Genomic DNA, 16,955 nt, shown 5'->3' with positions numbered 1-16,955 from the left:
GTTGAGAAACTACAATTCCCATCATGCCTGGACAGCCAAAGCTTTAGCTTTGGCTGTCCAGGCATGATGGGAATTGTAGTTTCCACGCCCCTTCCCGAAGAGACCCCGTGACATCAGCGTCCAGCTTAGGAGCGGATATCCGGCGCCGCACAGAATCACATGCTAAAGGGGCGTGTCCAGCGTCTACAGCTTGCTTCTGCGGCGCATGCGTAGGAAGCAGCTGGGCTCTGAGTCTTTTACGCATGCTCAGTTTTCAAGAGACGGACACCGAGTGACAGAAACAGACCGAGAAACCGGCCGGGAACTGGCACCAAGGGATTGAGCGGAGCCCGTTGCGCCCGCACCGCGAGCCTCCTTGTCCACAGAGTGTGAGGGGAGCGTGTTGTGGTGTGGAGAGCCGGCCTGGAGCGCTCGGTGTGGGGCAAGGACTGACAGGCCACACACACTAAAGTGTTTATTAGTGTCCCCCACCCCCTCCAGCCTGTCTGGCTGCCGGCCCCGCCGCCTGCCCCTGACGTCTCCTCAGCCCGTGTGTCGCCTGCCCCGGAGCCTCTGTAACCCTATGGCCTCCCGTGAATGACGGCTCCTGGGGCCGGGCCCCTTCCCACACCCGGATAGCGCTGTGTGGTCCTCCTGAGCTCGTCACCCGGCCGCCGGGTCACCATGGGGGAGACCAAGGTTATCTACCATCTGGATGAGCAGGAGACCCCGTACCTAGTGAAGCTGCCGGTGCCGTCTGACCGGGTCACCCTCGGGGATTTCAAGGGGGTGCTCAACAAGCCCAACTACAAGTTCTTCTTCAAGTCTATGGACGATGACTTTGGGTGAGTGCCTGGTGCAGTGAGTAGTAGGGTGAGTGCCTGGTGCCGTGAGTAGTAGGGTGAGTGCCTGGTGCCGTGAGTAGTAGGGTGAGTGCCTGGTGCAGTGAGTAGTAGGGTGAGTGCCTGGTGCAGTGAGTAGTAGGGTGAGTGCCTGGTGCCGTGAGTAGTAGGGTGAGTGCCTGGTGCCGTGAGTAGTAGGGTGAGTGCCTGGTGCAGTGAGTAGTAGGGTGAGTGCCTGGTGCAGTAAGTAGTAAGGAGTAGGGTGAGTGCCTGCTCTCCGGCGAGGAGCAGGGTGAGTGCCTGCTCTCCGGCGAGGAGCAGGGTGAGTGCCTGCTCTCCGGCGAGGAGCAGGGTGAGTGCCTGCTCTCCGGCGAGGAGCAGGGTGAGTGCCTGCTCTCCGGCGAGGAGCAGGGTGAGTGCCTGCTCTCCGGCGAGGCGCAGGGTGAGTGCCTGCTCTCCGGCGAGGCGCAGGGTGAGTGCCTGCTCTCCGGCGAGGCGCAGGGTGAGTGCCTGCTCTCCGGCGAGGCGCAGGGTGAGTGCCTGCTCTCCGGCGAGGCGCAGGGTGAGTGCCTGCTCTCCGGCGAGGCGCAGGGTGAGTGCCTGCTCTCCGGCGAGGCGCAGGGTGAGTGCCTGCTCTCCGGCGAGGCGCAGGGTGAGTGCCTGCTCTCCGGCGAGGCGCAGGGTGAGTGCCTGCTCTCCGGCGAGGCGCAGGGTGAGTGCCTGCTCTCCGGCGAGGCGCATGGGAGCTGCTGTCACATCATACTGATGGCCGCTCCATCGTCAAGATTGTAGGGTTCCCCTTCAAGGTAAATTCCGGACTTTTTTTAAAATCCTGCACCTGGCAGGGGGGAGTTTGATGCGGAGTGGGCACTTACCTCTCCCCGTGCCTATGGTGAGCGGCAGGACCGGCTTCTGGACCACCGGCGCTGACACATGACAACCTGGCTGATGGACTGGGCACTCAGCCTGTCAGTGACCATCTGGGTGCCGCTCCAGTCACTGACTGGCTGAGAGGCCGGGAAAGGCATTTTCCATCTTGAGTTGGGACATCATTACCACTTGGAGAAAATGACGTCTGGCGGGGGTCCCGAGTCCGGTCCCGGGGAGAGGTAAGTCAGTACTCTTTACCAATTCCCCCCTGCCGGCTGACAGATTTGTAAATTGGCCGGATTTCTCCTGTCCAGGCATGATGGGAGTTGTAGTTTTGCAACAGCCAGAGAGACAAAGTTCCCTATCCGTGCATTAGATCCCTTTATGTTTCTCTGTACTAGTACATGGCGTCCCGGGGCTGATTTGCACTGTATATGCATGCTATTGTTAGCCCAAGCCGGTGACGGACCGGTCAGGCTGCTGAACAAAACCTCAGTCCAGACTTCTCCTATTGATGGACGTGAGTCATTGTTGTAGGGGATCAGGGAAGGATAACATTGCTGTGCCCGGGTAGACGCATGCGATGTCACTGAGCTCAGTAGGTGTCTGATATTATACAATCATTATATAAGCCGCAGTCACGTCTGTGCTCGGCCTCCCTGAATACAATGGCTGGCCTCTAGGACTGTTTGCTTCTTCCATACCTTCTTTGACGCTCTGCCCAGGCCCTTTGTCTGTAGGAGAGTGAGCGGAGCTGTAAAAGCCGCCATAGAAGAAGAGTTTAGGGAAAAAAAAAAAGTAACCCGGTCTTCCTGCCAAGCGTAAACAGTGGCAAAGGTTGGGCACTGACGGCTGCAATGGTACCCAAGGCTATTTATAGTAGTGTTTAGCTGGGTACTAGACGGCTTTTACTAACCCTTGTTTTGTAGCTGACAACGTGGAGGATAGCTGTGGTTATGATGATACAGCTCGCAACAATGTAACGTGTAAACCTGAGATGTAAAGAGACAGCGACTCTCGCTTTGTGTTATATTTCATAGCAGCCTTGGGTCAGGTTTCCGGCATTCTTTACTTTATACCGTGAAAGTTTGATGTTCACTTGTAGTGTTTTTTTTCCCACTCGCTCTAGTTAACCTCTCCTCGTCCAGATAGAGGATTATTTTACCTGGCAATATATATATTTTTTTTTACTGGTTTATGTTGAATAGCAGCAGCCCTATCCTGGGCCTGTGCGTCCTAGGCGGTAGCAGTGCTTGGAGCGTGTCTGGAGCTGTAGGTAGATCTCAGTACTTGTTCACGGATGACTGAGCTTTCCAGCACATGATGCTGTCACTTTAACAGGTCTACAATGCACGACAATAAGAAATTAGTCATGTTACCAGTGGGTTTTATATGAAAAGAGGCACTCGTGTTAGAATATATATGGAGGAAATATATGCAGTTGAGTCACGTTATTATGGTCGAGCCCTACTTTTGACGTCAGCAATTCATAGCTCATGAAGGGAACTCGCTTGTCCTAAGCTGGTTTGGTGGGATTATGAAGTGTCCGATTTTTTTTTTTTTTTTTTTTTTTTTTTTTTTTTTTTTTTCCAGAGTTTCAAAACATAGTGATTATTAGATTTAGAGTAAGGGCCCTATTACACGGGACGATTATCGTGCAAAAAATCGTTATATTCGAATTTGACTGCTAATCGTTCTGTGTAATTGCAGGCAACGATCAGCAGGCAACTACCTTTCAGCTGTGCTTCACTTCCTGCCGCTCTTCTCCGGGTACCGGAGTAAAGCTGGATCCAAACCTGGGAACCCGAATGTTCAATGTTTGATTCCCTTCCAGTCTGTGTCAGTAGTGCTGCAGCCATGGCACAGTGAAGCAGAGAGAGTGATGACTGACCAGTTATCCCCGCTCACTCTGCTTTACTGTGCAGTGGCTACAGCGCTACTGACACAGACAGCTTTCCCAACTCTGTCTATTTTAATGATAATATCCATTAGGGGAGGCTCAGTATCCTTAGTGCTTTATGCAGCAGCATTATTGCAATTTTTAACTTTTTAACGTATAAAAAAATTTCTTTAGTGTAAGTTATGTTTCTTTAAAAAAAAAATTGTAAGAAATATATAATCGGAATATTTTTATTTTTGCAATATATTATGTGTGAACCGGATGTCTGTCTTTCACTTAATCCCTATAAGACTTGTGTCAAACCTTTTATAATACTAAACAGAGAAATTGACTAAAGTCAGTCTGGTTTCTGGTCATGTGGGACAGCAGGGACCGGAATAGATTGCTCAGAATTAGGGTTATAGGTTGGAATTATTTTTTTCCCATGCTTATTAACTATGTAATTGTGTAAGAAGTGAAGGTATTGGTAATATTAGCTTTATTTTTATTTGTCATGTAACCAATCGGCAAGGAGGATAAAAAGAAAATCTGTGCTTGGAGAGATGAACTAAAGCAGACCTCTCCAGCTTCCCCCTTATGTTACATAAGACCGCTGTGCTCAGGCTGCCAATAAGAAGCAGATGCAGACTTGCTGACAGTGAACCGTTTTATAGGGGAATGCACAGGACAGACTGTGCAGCATTTTATCTGCCTTGGGAACTTGGGAAAATTTCCTTTGAAACTAGGTTTGTATTCCTCTGTCACTGAAGGTCAATCTAAAAGCGTACCTGTTGTTACAAAAAAAAGTTTGACACGTCAGAGACATGTCAAAAGTTTTGATCGGTCCGGGTCTCAGTGTTCAAAAACCGTACTGAGCCGTGGTGTCAGATTTATAATGGAGCTCTAACTCCATTTTCTAACTCTTCTCCCAGCTTGTTCTCCTGATCGGTACGGGTGTGAGCACTCAGACCCAGACCGATCAGAACTTTTGACTTGTCTCAATGACGTACAAAAAACAGAAGGTGCAACAGCAACCCACAGGTGCAAGCACTTACCATATATACTCCTCCCAGTGTACACACGGTAAACACCTGCTCTATAGATATTAAAAATTAAAATATTAAAAAAATTTTTTTTTTTTTTAAAAGTGAGGATCTTAGCAAACTATTCGATCAGAGTATACCATGTAACTTGTCTCAATGACGTGTCAAAAGTTTTTTTTTTTTTTGGAACAACAGGTACGTAAGGTAAATATCTGTTCTGTTAGGTCAATTGATGATAGCAGAGAAAGTATCCGTTTAGGTCGAACCTTATCGGTTAAGGCCCTATTACACAAAGTGATTATCGGCCATATTACGGCAGATAATCGCTTTGTGTAATAAAAGGCAACAATCAGCCAACGTGCATGATGGCGGCTGATCATTGTCTATTAACATGTTGGAAGACAAATGACTATATAGCAACGATCTTCTGTCATCCCTTCTCCTAATAGCAGACCGCCGGCTCTCCTATGGGCCCCCCAAACACCTGACACTGAGTAGCAGCTTCCTTTCACCACTTATCGCCAGAAGGATGGCTCGTGATCCTTTTTCACCCCGTGGTATTTTTTAGTTTGTCTGTTTTGTCTAAATCGCTGATTATTATTCTGGTGTTTTCCTTCAGAGGATTTTTTCTGTAAGAAAAATGTTTTCTGTACAGAAAAATTAGACATTTTCTTACCACTTTGCCTTAATATTTGCTTTATTGCTGGCAATTCTACCTAGAGCTGAATACCAGAAAGAGCTGAGGAGATGTGTAGCACACAGACTGTCAGATTTGACCCTAAAGGGGAACCATCAGCAGGTTAGACAAATCTAACCTGCTGATATCTTCCTCCTCAGCGTCTCGTGTACTATAGGGAGCTGTGTCTTTTACCTTCGTCCTTAGCACTGTCCCCATGCTGTTAGCGGTGTAATCCTTGGTCCGGAGCACCGTTAGGAGCACTGCCCCGCCCCCATAGCGCGGCATCAAGAAGGCTCTCTGGGGGTGGGGCAGTGCTCATAATGGTCCTCCAGATTATACTGCTAACAGAAACCTATTCAAAGAAATGAAGGGGGCTTGGAAACAATCTTTTTACATTTAGTACGTACAAATATTCTTTGGCCGTCCTCATTCCCTGCCATTAAATTGTGAAGAAGGCAACAGACTGTAGTTTTGGTGAACACAGTCAAATTACATTACACTACGGCCGAGGAGAGGAGCCGGCACTGCCGTTCCCGCCTGCTATGTCTTGTATATGCCATGTCCAGTGGTCCAGGTTAGATATATACGATGGGTGTAAAATTCAGCTGTGCAAAGGGACAGTCCATATGTAATGTTCAAATTTGTAGAAGAAAGAAGTGAGTGGCACTGAACAAAATGCAGTTTTTGTACAGGTTACTTAACATTTGTGACAAGAATCCTTGATGTTGCTCTTCTATTAGGAGTCTATTCCATACGATTTTGTTGTTTTGAGGGGGAACACCAAAAATTGCAATTGTGAATATGCTCACGTTGTATCTAATCTGTGCATGGCCATTACGTTTTGCCCCAAACCAAGACCTTTCTCCAGCCATACATTAAGTACATGGATGCTTGTGTAGGAACATAACCTGTAAGCGGTGGGGGTTGGGGGGCCAGGTTGTGTTACGGAGACCATACTCCCATGGGCAATAAAATAAAAGGTCACACTGGGTGGTGAGGTGAAAGGGGCAAGACCTTCTATATATAACTCCTATTTTGCAGCGGAGGTAAGGATACAACTGTAGGGACTGTGCAGACGTAACCACCACCTCACAGCGAGGCAAGTACAGTATATCACAATAAGCTAAGGTTAAACACTCTTATATATGCTCATACATGTGGTGGTGATGGTACTGGTGTGAAGCCTAATGCAGATAGAAATTGTGCCATTACCACATAAAAAATGTCTAATCCCCTATATTATGTATGTACCCACTGCCTATAGCCCATAAAACAGTGATACAAGCATAGACATCATTACTGTACAGCCCTTTAGCACAGCAAGGTATTGGGAGCTGCATGGCTTAGACAGCCCTGCAGTTCCCAACTCGGATGTTAGCGGCTGCAGGGGGGGGGGGGGCTGTGCCCATTACTGCTGCCAGTAAATAGAAGTATATTTGTAAGTAAATAAAACAAACTATGCAATATAACTTTAATAAAATAAATGCAAAGTAATATACCTTTTAATAAAGCAATGTATTAGAAATGTATTTTTAGTCTCCGGAGTATCACTTTAATGATACATGTGAATCCCTCCACCCCGCATGCCTGATCACCTCACAACCAGGTGCGTTCTATCCCTCCTTGTAGGTTTGCCCCTTTGTTCCTTGTACTTCCCCCTCCTTCAGTGTTAGGCCCTATTCACATGTCCTGTTCCTGTCCGCAATTGCGGATCCGTAATAACAGAAAAATAGGACCAATGTATGTCAATGGACCCATACACACATCCGTGTTGTGTACTGGGCTGCAATCCGATCCTGCAAAAAAAAAACAGGCCCTAGTAGTAACTGACACATCCAATACAACTCTATGGGGTCCGTATTTACAGATGCAATACGGATGAAAATTTGCGGATTGCTAACGTATTCAAAATTGCGGATTGGAAAATATACTGACGTGTGAATAGACCCTTACGGTCTTAGTGCACGGAGCGATTTTTAACTAATGATAAACAATCGCAAATAAGATTGTTTATAGTTAACCTGAAATAGTTCACCATATTACCCAGAACGATGATCGTTATTGCGATCGTTACTATGATCGTTTACTCCTTCTGATCCCAGCAAAACAATGAACAATGTGCAATTACACAAAATGTAACTACAGCGAACGAATGTGGAATTACAGCGAATGGTAATTTTAGGTTCAGATCTAAATCAACGATCAACAACACACGAACGATTTTTCGATTGTTGCCTGCAATTACACAGAACGATTATCGTTTAATTTCGAACGATATAATGATTTTTCCGATTTAAAAAAAAAAATAAAAAATAAAGACTAAAAACAGTCAACGTAAAAACTAATGAAATAAGAACTAAAATAGTGTGACCCCAGCCTCACGATGACTATGCATTAACTTAACTTGTCATTCCATGTCTTGACTCTTACCCTTAGGGACCTTTGTAGGTTTGCTTTTTTTGTTATTTGTACTTCAGTGTAATGATGACTATGCGTGTCCATTTCATATGATATAAGTGCCCACTAGTTGTAGCCCATGGGTGTTTAGACATTTTTCTTGTATGTGGTTTCTATCGGCATTAAAGCCACACAACAGTACCATTGTGACATCTGTATATACCCCGCTTATATGCGTGTATTACATCTGTGTTCCTCCTTGGCTGTCTTGTCGCTTCATTAAAAATAAAAAAAAATTCTTGCAAAGCAACTGGTGCCAGAAAGTGACAAATTTGTAATTTTTTTCCTATTAAAAAAAAAAAATTCAAGTCTTCCAGTACTTATCAGCTGATGTATGCCCTGCAGGAAGTGTTAGGGTCCATTTACACAGAAAGATTATCTGCCAAAGATTTGAAGCCAAAGCCAGGAATGGATTTGAAAAGAGGAGAAATCTCAGGCTTTCCTTTATGAGCTGATCTCTGTTCATAGTCTGTTTCTGGCTTTGGCTTCAAATCTTTGGTAGGTAATCTGTCAGATAATCTTTCTGTGTAAATGGACCCTAATTCTTTCCAGTCTGGAGCGCAGCCGTGGTTTTCTATGGGGATTTGAACAGAGGTGGCAGCAGAGATCACAATGTCGAACTGGAAATAATACACCACTTCCTGCAGGACATACAGCAGCTGATAAGTACCCGAGGGCTGAAGATTTTTTTTTTTTTTGTAGAAGTAAATTACAAATCTCTAGGACTTTCTGGCACCAGTTGACTTTAAAGGGGTTGTTCACAAAAGAAAAATCTCTTTCAAGTAAATCTTTCAGCAGTAATTCACATTCCAAACTACTGAGACTGTTGGATAGCTGTTAAGTCAAGGACACAGAACATATCTATGCTTCTATAACATAGAAACATGGTGCACAGTGGTATCCTGAGGTGTTGAGGGCTGTACTGCTTCCTCGCTCCCCCTCACATCACTATTCCTACTCTGAGCTCTGCCTTCATATTCCATTCTTGATCTGTGAATGCAAATTGTTTATTATCCATGCTATATGTTTGAGTTCCTTCCTGTTCCCACCCTCTCTGGTCATGTTTGCCAATGCTGCGTTTTACATGGAACGATTATCGTGCGAATTTGCACGATAACGATCGAATTCGAACGATAATTGTACATGTAAACGCAGCGAATGATCGAACGACGAGCGAGAAATCGTTCATTTTGATCTTTGAACATGTTCTTAAATGGTCGTTCGCAAAAAATTTGCCGATCATTCCGTGTAAACAGTCGTTCACCGATTTTACCTATGAGCGAGATAGCTTAAGTGATCGCAAAACATCGCAACTATGTCGTTCCGTTTAAACGCTGATCGTTATAAAAAAAAAAAACACCAAAAAATGTTACTTCGAAATTGTTAATCATACGATCGGGCAAATTATCGTTCCGTGTAAACGCAGCATTAGTCGTTCCAGTTGTGCCTATACCTTTACCCTTACTACAGTCCGTGAAAAGCCAGGGGTTATGTTTTTGGTCCTTGAATGACCACCACAGGTTATGGTTCTGCACAAGCATCCTTAAATTTATTGTATGGTTTAGGGTATATGCACACTGAGTAATTCGGAGAATCCGCCACTCGCCCCCAAGTTCAGCCCGTCACATAGTCTCCATTATATGCTCGGGTAGATTCCGTGTCGTACGCCCAAAGAAATGATGTCAATTCTTTGGGCGGACAGCAGAATCCGCCCGACCATAGAATGGAGTCTATGGAGTGTGCGGGGACGAGTGGTGGTCATATACTCTAAGGGAAATCTGCCGCTCATCCCCGCGTGCTCCCGCTTCCCTCTCCGCCGACTCCATAGACTCCATTCTATGGTCGGGCAAATTCTGCAGTCACCCTAAAGAATTGTCATGTCTTTGGGCGGACGACAGAATCCACTCAAGTATATAATGGAGACTGTGACGGGTGGAACTTCAGGTGGGAGCGCGGGGGAGCGAGCGGCGCAATCGACACATTCTGTGAAAATCACTCCGTGCATGTACCATAAAAGGGGACTATCAGCAGGTTAGACAAATCTATCCTGCTGATGTGTCCCTATCGCACAAGAGATGCTGAGGAGGAAGCTATGTCTCTTATATTCCTCCTCAGTGCCGTACCGGTGCAGTTAGTCTTTTGCTCCAGAGTCCGGTGCCAATCCGCTCCATTCCTTCTCCTTAGAAAGGGGTGGGCCGGCTGGGGGCAGATGGAAGCTGCCGGGGCAGGCAATGTTCCTAAGGGTCCATTTACAGAGAGAGATTATTGGCCAAAGATTTGAAGCCAAAGCCAGAAACAGACTATAAACAGAGATCAGGTCATACAGGAAAGCCTGAGATTTCTCCTTTTCGAATCCATTCCTGGCTTTGGCTTCAAATCTTCAGCAGATAATTTTTCTGTGTAAATGGACCCTAAGGGCCCTATTACACGGAAGGTAATCGTACGAATTAGTCCTATCCGGCCAACGATCGGCTGATTGTTGATATAGGTTTGGATCTATAATTGTCGGGTGCTGACCCCGCATCGCTACGTGTAATAGTGGTGTGCGGCTGCTGATTTCCAAACTGTATACATTACCTATCCATGCTGCAGGGCTCCTCTTGCGGTCATCTTCTCCCCACGTCCCGCCCGCTCCCGACCACTGCGGCCAGTGATTGGCTCAGCGGCCTGTCAGCTGAGACAGGCCGCTCTGGAGCTGCAGCGCGCTGGATGTGGTGGGAAGCAGACCGCAAGAGGAGCCCTACAGCATGGATAGGTAATATATACAGTTTAAACATGGGCTGCAGGGACATCGGTAACTATGTCCATGCCGTCCTTGTTAAATAGTTATCGGGCCGTGTAATAGGCCCAATAAACGAGTGCTGATCTAGCAGATCGGTGCTCTTTTACAGTTATTATCGGCCCCCCCATTGGCCCGTGTGATAGGACCCTAACTGTCTCGCTGGACTCTGGAGCAAAAGACTAATTGCACCGTAACGGTGCCGAGGATGAAGGTAAGAGACATACCTTCCTCCTCAGCATCTCCTGTGCAATAGGAACATATCAGCAGGTTAGATTTATTTAACCTGCGGATAGCTCCCCTTTAATTCATGCCTGTCTCTCTCATGCAGAACACACTGGAGAGAGGTCCTGCCTTGGATAGAAATGTTGTGCATGTGTCTCCTAACTTCCTGGCTACACTTGGGTTGGTTACTATGTGAGAACAGTCACAATTGCAAATATTGGATTAAATTTTACTGACTGAAAACTTACTAATATAAAACATGAAAAGCTTTTATCGTGTACATTTTCTCCTATATAGCTATAGCTATTAGAACGTTCCCAAATTGTGTTTTGCTGCTGATGAGTAATTTCCTTATAGTGGATGCTTATGTGCACTAAACAAAGCGCAGTACCCCGAAGTATTTGTCAGTACCACAACACGAATAAATGTCTGTCTGAGAAGCGTGAGTACTTCACTACTTGTGTGCAGAGTTTGTAGACACATAGAAGCAGTTCAGTTTCAGCAGGAATTTGAGGCTGGCTCTTGGTCTTCTCACGTGCCCCCTTCCCAGACACTCCCTTCAAGCCTCTGCCAGACCATCTGAGGATTTCAGGCAGGGCAAAACTGCAGATGTGAGACTCTTTCCAGGGGAGACGGAAAAGAAGAGAACACAAGGAATCCTTTACGTTTCTTAAACTAGACTCATGACCGCTAGACAGACACGTGTGCTTACTCATGAAAATATGTTGTACGTGATGTACATTTAACTGTAATGTGTGGTTACATGGTGTCCCTCTAAAGTCAAGGAAAACTGCAAGATTACTTCAGTGAGACGGGACCTATTACATAGTGATGATTGGCCGAGTTAGGACAATATAGCTGGTTATCGCTGTGTGTAAGATTATCTGACAGATTATCTGCCAAAGATTTGAAGCCAAAGCCAGGAATGGATTTGAAAAGAGGAGAAATCTCAGTCTTTCCTTTATGACCTGATCTGTTTATAGTCGCTTTCTGGCTTTGGCTTCAAATCTTTGGCAGATAATCTTTCTGTGTAAATGGACCCTTATAGAGAGAACGGTTGTCCGATGACTCGATTACCAGCTGATCGTTTCTTTAGGTCCTGACCTTAAATCATCAGACACGCATTGCTACCTGTAGTAGCGACTCGCAACAGACAGCTGATGATTGTAGTATAACTCACCGTACCACGTTCCCTGGTGTCCTCGGAGGCCTTCCCAGTGTCTGTGGCTTTGACTTCTCTGCACTGATAGGCCGCTGGTGCTCAGCCAGTCACTGGATAGTGGCTGGCGGCCTGTCAGAGCTGCAGACACCGGGAAGGTCTCTGAGGACATTGGAAAAGGCGCAAGGACACTGGGGAACGTGGTACGGTTTGTTATTTCTTATTTTATACTAAAGGTAAGGCTGCACAGACATCACTAACGATGTCCGCACAGCCCTTGCTTCCCGATAGTCGGCCCATGTAATTGCTTAGTAAACGAGCGTCAATCTAGCAGATCAGCGCTGGCTTACAGTTTATGATTGGGCCGTCTAATAGGACCCTTAGACCTTGTAGGCTTTGCTGTGGTGGTCCTAGCATGCATCTCTGTAAAGTCCTACCTGAACAGGGAAATTGGACTCAATGTACAAAAAGTCTAGTAATCTAAAGCTGTAATTTTTTTAGACTGTTTTTACCCAGGACGATTATAATCTGCCAGAAGCATTTCTGGAAAAGTTCCTTCAGACGATAATTGGGCACACATCTGTGTAAACTGGGTATGCAGCTGATAGCAATATATTTAATGGCCGTGCGAACGATAACAACGATCGTTCATGCAACCAACCAGACGATTACTTGTGCCTTCTGCAACCGTAGCCAGTTTCCGCAACTGAGCCAGTTTCACTTTCCACCATGTTTGAAAAATCTCCCCCATAATGTCTAAAAAAAAAATATGCATAGAAAAAAGTGCAACGTTTCAGCTCTATATCATGAGTCTTTGTCAAGCTAAGCTTGACAAAGGCTCATGATATTGAGCTGAAACATTGCACTTTTTTTTTTTTTTTAAGGCCTTGTGGTAAAATATTTATTTCTGCTTATAATAGCAGCTGCTGTCTGACAGTGTAGTTTCCAGAACTTTCCGTGGAATGGTGTTTACAGTAGGCAGGTCGTAATTGTGGTGGAAATTCCTGGCCGGAGCCTTTGGCACTGCTTACACATGCAGTGGTTGTTTCTGTCCGCTTTGGACCCTCACCTAGCTAGCTATGTTTCCGCTGTGTGTAGCGCACGCCATGGCCAGGTGTAGACGCTTGCCTCCTGTTCCCCTCCTGAGATAAACACTTTTTTTTTTTTTAAGAGATTATTTATTTTGCTTTACAAGCGCTTTTTATGCAATTTCTTTTGGCAAGCGTCTTTCTGGGAATATGGGAAGAAAGGGAATTTACTGTATGGGAATGTATTCTCCTAATACAGGAGTAGTAACATTCATTTTTTGTATACTACCAGTGCTGCACATAAGTTAGTGTTTGAGTACACTTTTATATCAGATTGTCAGATTACTGCTGAGTATAAAAAGTTTATAAAAAGTAAGGTTAATAAAGTTTAGTGCAAAAAAGAAGAAATACCTACTTAATCCTTAGGGGACACAGTCATTTTTTTCATCCAAAGCGTGTGCATTTTTCCACCTAGAGACCCAGATGAGCCCTTATTTTTTGCGCCACTAATTATACTTTGCAATTCGCTCACGTAATTTTTGCCTAAAATACACTACCGTTCAAAAGTTTGGGGTCACCCAAACAATTTTGTGTTTTCCAAGAAAAGTCACACTTATTCACCACCATACGTTGTGAAATGAATGGAAAATAGTCAAGATATTGACAAGATTAGAAATAATGATTTGTATTTGAAATAACATTGCTCTTACATCACACTTTGCTTTCGTCACAGAATCCTCCTTTTGCAGCAATTCCAGCATTGCACACCTTTGGCATTCTAGCTATTAATCTGTTGAGGTAAGCTGGAGAAATTGCCCCCCACGCTTCTAGAAGCAGCTCCCACAAGTTGGATTGGTTGGATGGGCACTTCTGGCGTACCATACGGTCAAGCTGCTCCTACAACAGCTCAATGGGGTTCAGATCTGGTGACTGCGCTGGCCACTCCATTACCTATGATAGAATAGCAGCTGCTGCTTCTGCTGTAAATAGTTCTTGTACAATTTGGAGGTGTGTTTATTGTCATTGTCCTGTTGTAGGATGAAATTGGCTCCAGTCAAGCGCTGTCGACTGGGTATGGCATGGCGTTGCAGAGTGATAGCCTTCCTTATTCAGAATCCCTTTTACCCTGTACAAATCTCCCACCTTACCAGCACCAACCCCAGACCATCACATTACCTCCACCATGCTAACAGATGGCGTCAGGCATTCTTCCAGCATCTTTTCATTTGTTCTGCGTCTCACAAACGTTCTTCTTTGTGATCCAAACACCTCAAACTTGGATTCATCCGTCCACAACACTTTTTTCCAGTCTTCCTCTGTCCAATGTCTTTGTTCTTTTGCCCATCTTAATCTTTTTCTTTTATTGGCCAGTCTCAGATATGGCTTTTTCTTTGCCACTCTGCCCTGAAGCCCAAAATCCTGCAGCCGCCTCTTCACTGTAGATGTTGACACTGGTGTTTTGCGGGTACTATTTAATGAAGATGCCAGTTGGGGACCTGTGAGGCGTCTGTTTCTCAAACTAGAGACTCTTATGTGCTTATCTTCTTGCTTAGTTGTGCAACGTGGCCTCCCACTTCTTTTTCTACCCTGGTTAGAGCCTGTTTGTGCTGTCCTCTGAAGGGAGTAGTACACACCGTTGTAGGAAATCTTCAATTTCTTAGCAATTTCTCGCATGGAATAGCCTTCATTTCTAAGAACAAGAATAGACTGTTGGGTTTCAGATGAAAGTTCTGTTTTTCTGGCCATTTTGACGGTTTAATTGACCCCACAAATGTGATGCTCCAGAAACACAATCTGCTCAAAGGAAGGTCAGTTTTGTAGCTTCTGTAACGAGCTAGACTGTTTTCAGATGTGTGAACATGATTGCACAAGGGTTTTCTAATCATCAATTAGCCTTCTGAGCCAATGAGCAAACACATTGTACCATTAGAACACTGGAGTGATAGTTGCTGGAAATGGGCCTCTATACACCTATGTAGATATTGCACCAAAAACCAGACATTTGCAGCTAGAATAGTCATTTACCACATTAGCAATGTATAGAGTGTATTTGTTTAAAGTTAGGACTAGTTTAAATTTATCTTCATTGAAAAGTACAGTGCTTTTCCTTCAAAAATAAGGACATTTCAATGTGACCCCAAACTTTTGAACGGTAGTGTATGTCGTGAAACAAAAAAAAGTTAGGAAAAAAACTCTATTTTTTTATTTTTTTTATTTTTTTTTTTTTACACGGTTTGCCCTGGGGTAAAAATGACTTGTTATACATGCAGCCGAGAGCAATAAAATGCCAGGCCAGGATCAGCGCCACTACGACGCAGACCCCGGACCAGAGCAAATGCAGAGATTGCCCCTCCGCGATCGCGTCATTTGGAGGCAAACACCCCCCCCCCCCTCCTCTAGATCACCAGGGAAGGGTGACGGCAAGCATTTCCAGCTTTGACAGCTGCATCTAAATACTTAACCCTTTAAGTACGTGGCCCATTTTCGTTTTTACGTTTTCGGTTTTTCCTCCTTGTGTTTAAAAGGTCATAGCACTTGCATTTTTCCACCTAGAAACCCACATGACCCCTTATTTTTTGCGTCACTAATTGTACTTTGCAATTACAGGCTGAATTTTTGCATAAAGTACACTGCGAAACCAGAAAAAAATTCAGTGTGGTGAAATTGAAAAAAAAAAACGCATTTCTTTTATTTGGGGGAAATGTGTTTTTACGCCATTCGCCCTGGGGTAAAACTGACTTGTTATGCATGTTCCTCAAGTTGTTACGATTAAAACGATATATAACATGTATAACTTATATTGTATCTGATGGCCTGTAAAAAATTCAAACCGTTGTTAACCAATATACGTTCCTTAAAATCGCTCCATTCCCCGGCTTATAGCGCTTTTATCCTTTGGTCTATGGGGCTGTGCGAGGTGTCATTTTTTGCGCCATGATGTGATCTTTCTATCGGTACCTTGATTGCCCATATACGTCTTTTTGATCGCTTTTTATTACATTTTTTCTGGATTTGATGCGACCAAAAATGCGCAATTTTGCGCTTTGGGATTTTTTTGCTCTGACGCCGTTTACCGTACGAGATCAGGAATGTGATTAATTAATAGTTCGGGCGATTACGCACGCGGCGATACCAAACATGTTTATTTATTTATTTGTTTACTTTTATTTAAAACCTGGGAAAAGGGGGGTGATTCAGACTTTTATTAGGGGAGGGGGCTTTTTACTATTAACAACACTTTATATTTTTTTTTTTACACATATACTAGAAGCCCCCCGGGGGGACTTCTAGTATATACACTTGGATCTCTCATTGAGATCTCTGCAGCATAGATATGCTGCAGAGATCCATGAGATCGGCACTCGTTTGCTTTCGGCTGCTGCAGCCGAAAACTAACGAGTGCCGAGCCGAGGACGGCGCCATCTTGGACGCGTCCCCGGCCGGCATCAGTAACGGAGATCGCTCCTCCGGGACAAGGTCCCGGAGGAGCGATCTCCCCCACTAGACACCAGGGAAACGTTGCCTCCGGTAATCGGAAGCAGCTGTCAACTTTGACAGCTGCCTCCGATTAGCTAATTAGCGGGCACGGCGATCAGACCGTGCCCGCTAATAGCAGCGGTCCCGGGCTACTCGCGGCACCCGGGATCGCGGCACTTCAAAGTGGGGCCGCCGCGCGGCCCCGCTTTGAAGTGCAAGTGCGGACATATGACGTACCGGTACGTCATATGTCCTTAAGAGGTTAATTAGCGGGCACAGCGATCGTACCGTGCCTGTTAATGCCATGGTCTCGTGTTGCATATAGCACCCGGGATCGCGGCAGTTCACAGTGGACACCCCCAAACTCCCCTAGTAGCACCAGGACGTTCAGTAACGTCCTGTTGCAGCTGGGGGTTTAAAGCAAAAGACTGACAAAGACGTAAAGGTTAAAGGGGTTCTCCAGTGACATTTTTTTTTTCTTTCAAATCAACTGGTTGGAGGAAGTTAAACTGGAGAGAATACACCACTTCATGCAGGA

General features: G+C 45.2%; 1 protein-coding gene across 3 annotated transcripts in view; it reads left to right on the top strand.

The window, feature by feature from the left end:
- The first annotated feature begins 202 nt into the window (after window positions 1–202).
- DVL3 (dishevelled segment polarity protein 3) overlaps window positions 203–16,955 on the top strand; it is a 69,318-nt gene continuing 52,565 nt past the window's right edge. For 2 of the 3 annotated variants that reach the window (XM_069974566.1, XM_069974565.1), the window contains exon 1: window positions 203–824. In XM_069974566.1, the coding sequence (XP_069830667.1) occupies window positions 664–824 (161 nt within the window). In that variant the 5' untranslated portion in view covers window positions 203–663. The remainder of the gene's footprint in view (window positions 825–16,955) is intronic. The other variant, XM_069974567.1, reaches the window with a different exon arrangement.

Source organism: Dendropsophus ebraccatus, chromosome 6 (genome assembly GCF_027789765.1).
Source record: "Dendropsophus ebraccatus isolate aDenEbr1 chromosome 6, aDenEbr1.pat, whole genome shotgun sequence".
Taxonomy (NCBI): domain Eukaryota; kingdom Metazoa; phylum Chordata; class Amphibia; order Anura; family Hylidae; genus Dendropsophus; species Dendropsophus ebraccatus.
Note: the sequence above shows the minus strand (reverse complement) of the source record. Positions and strands in the feature narration are given on the sequence as shown.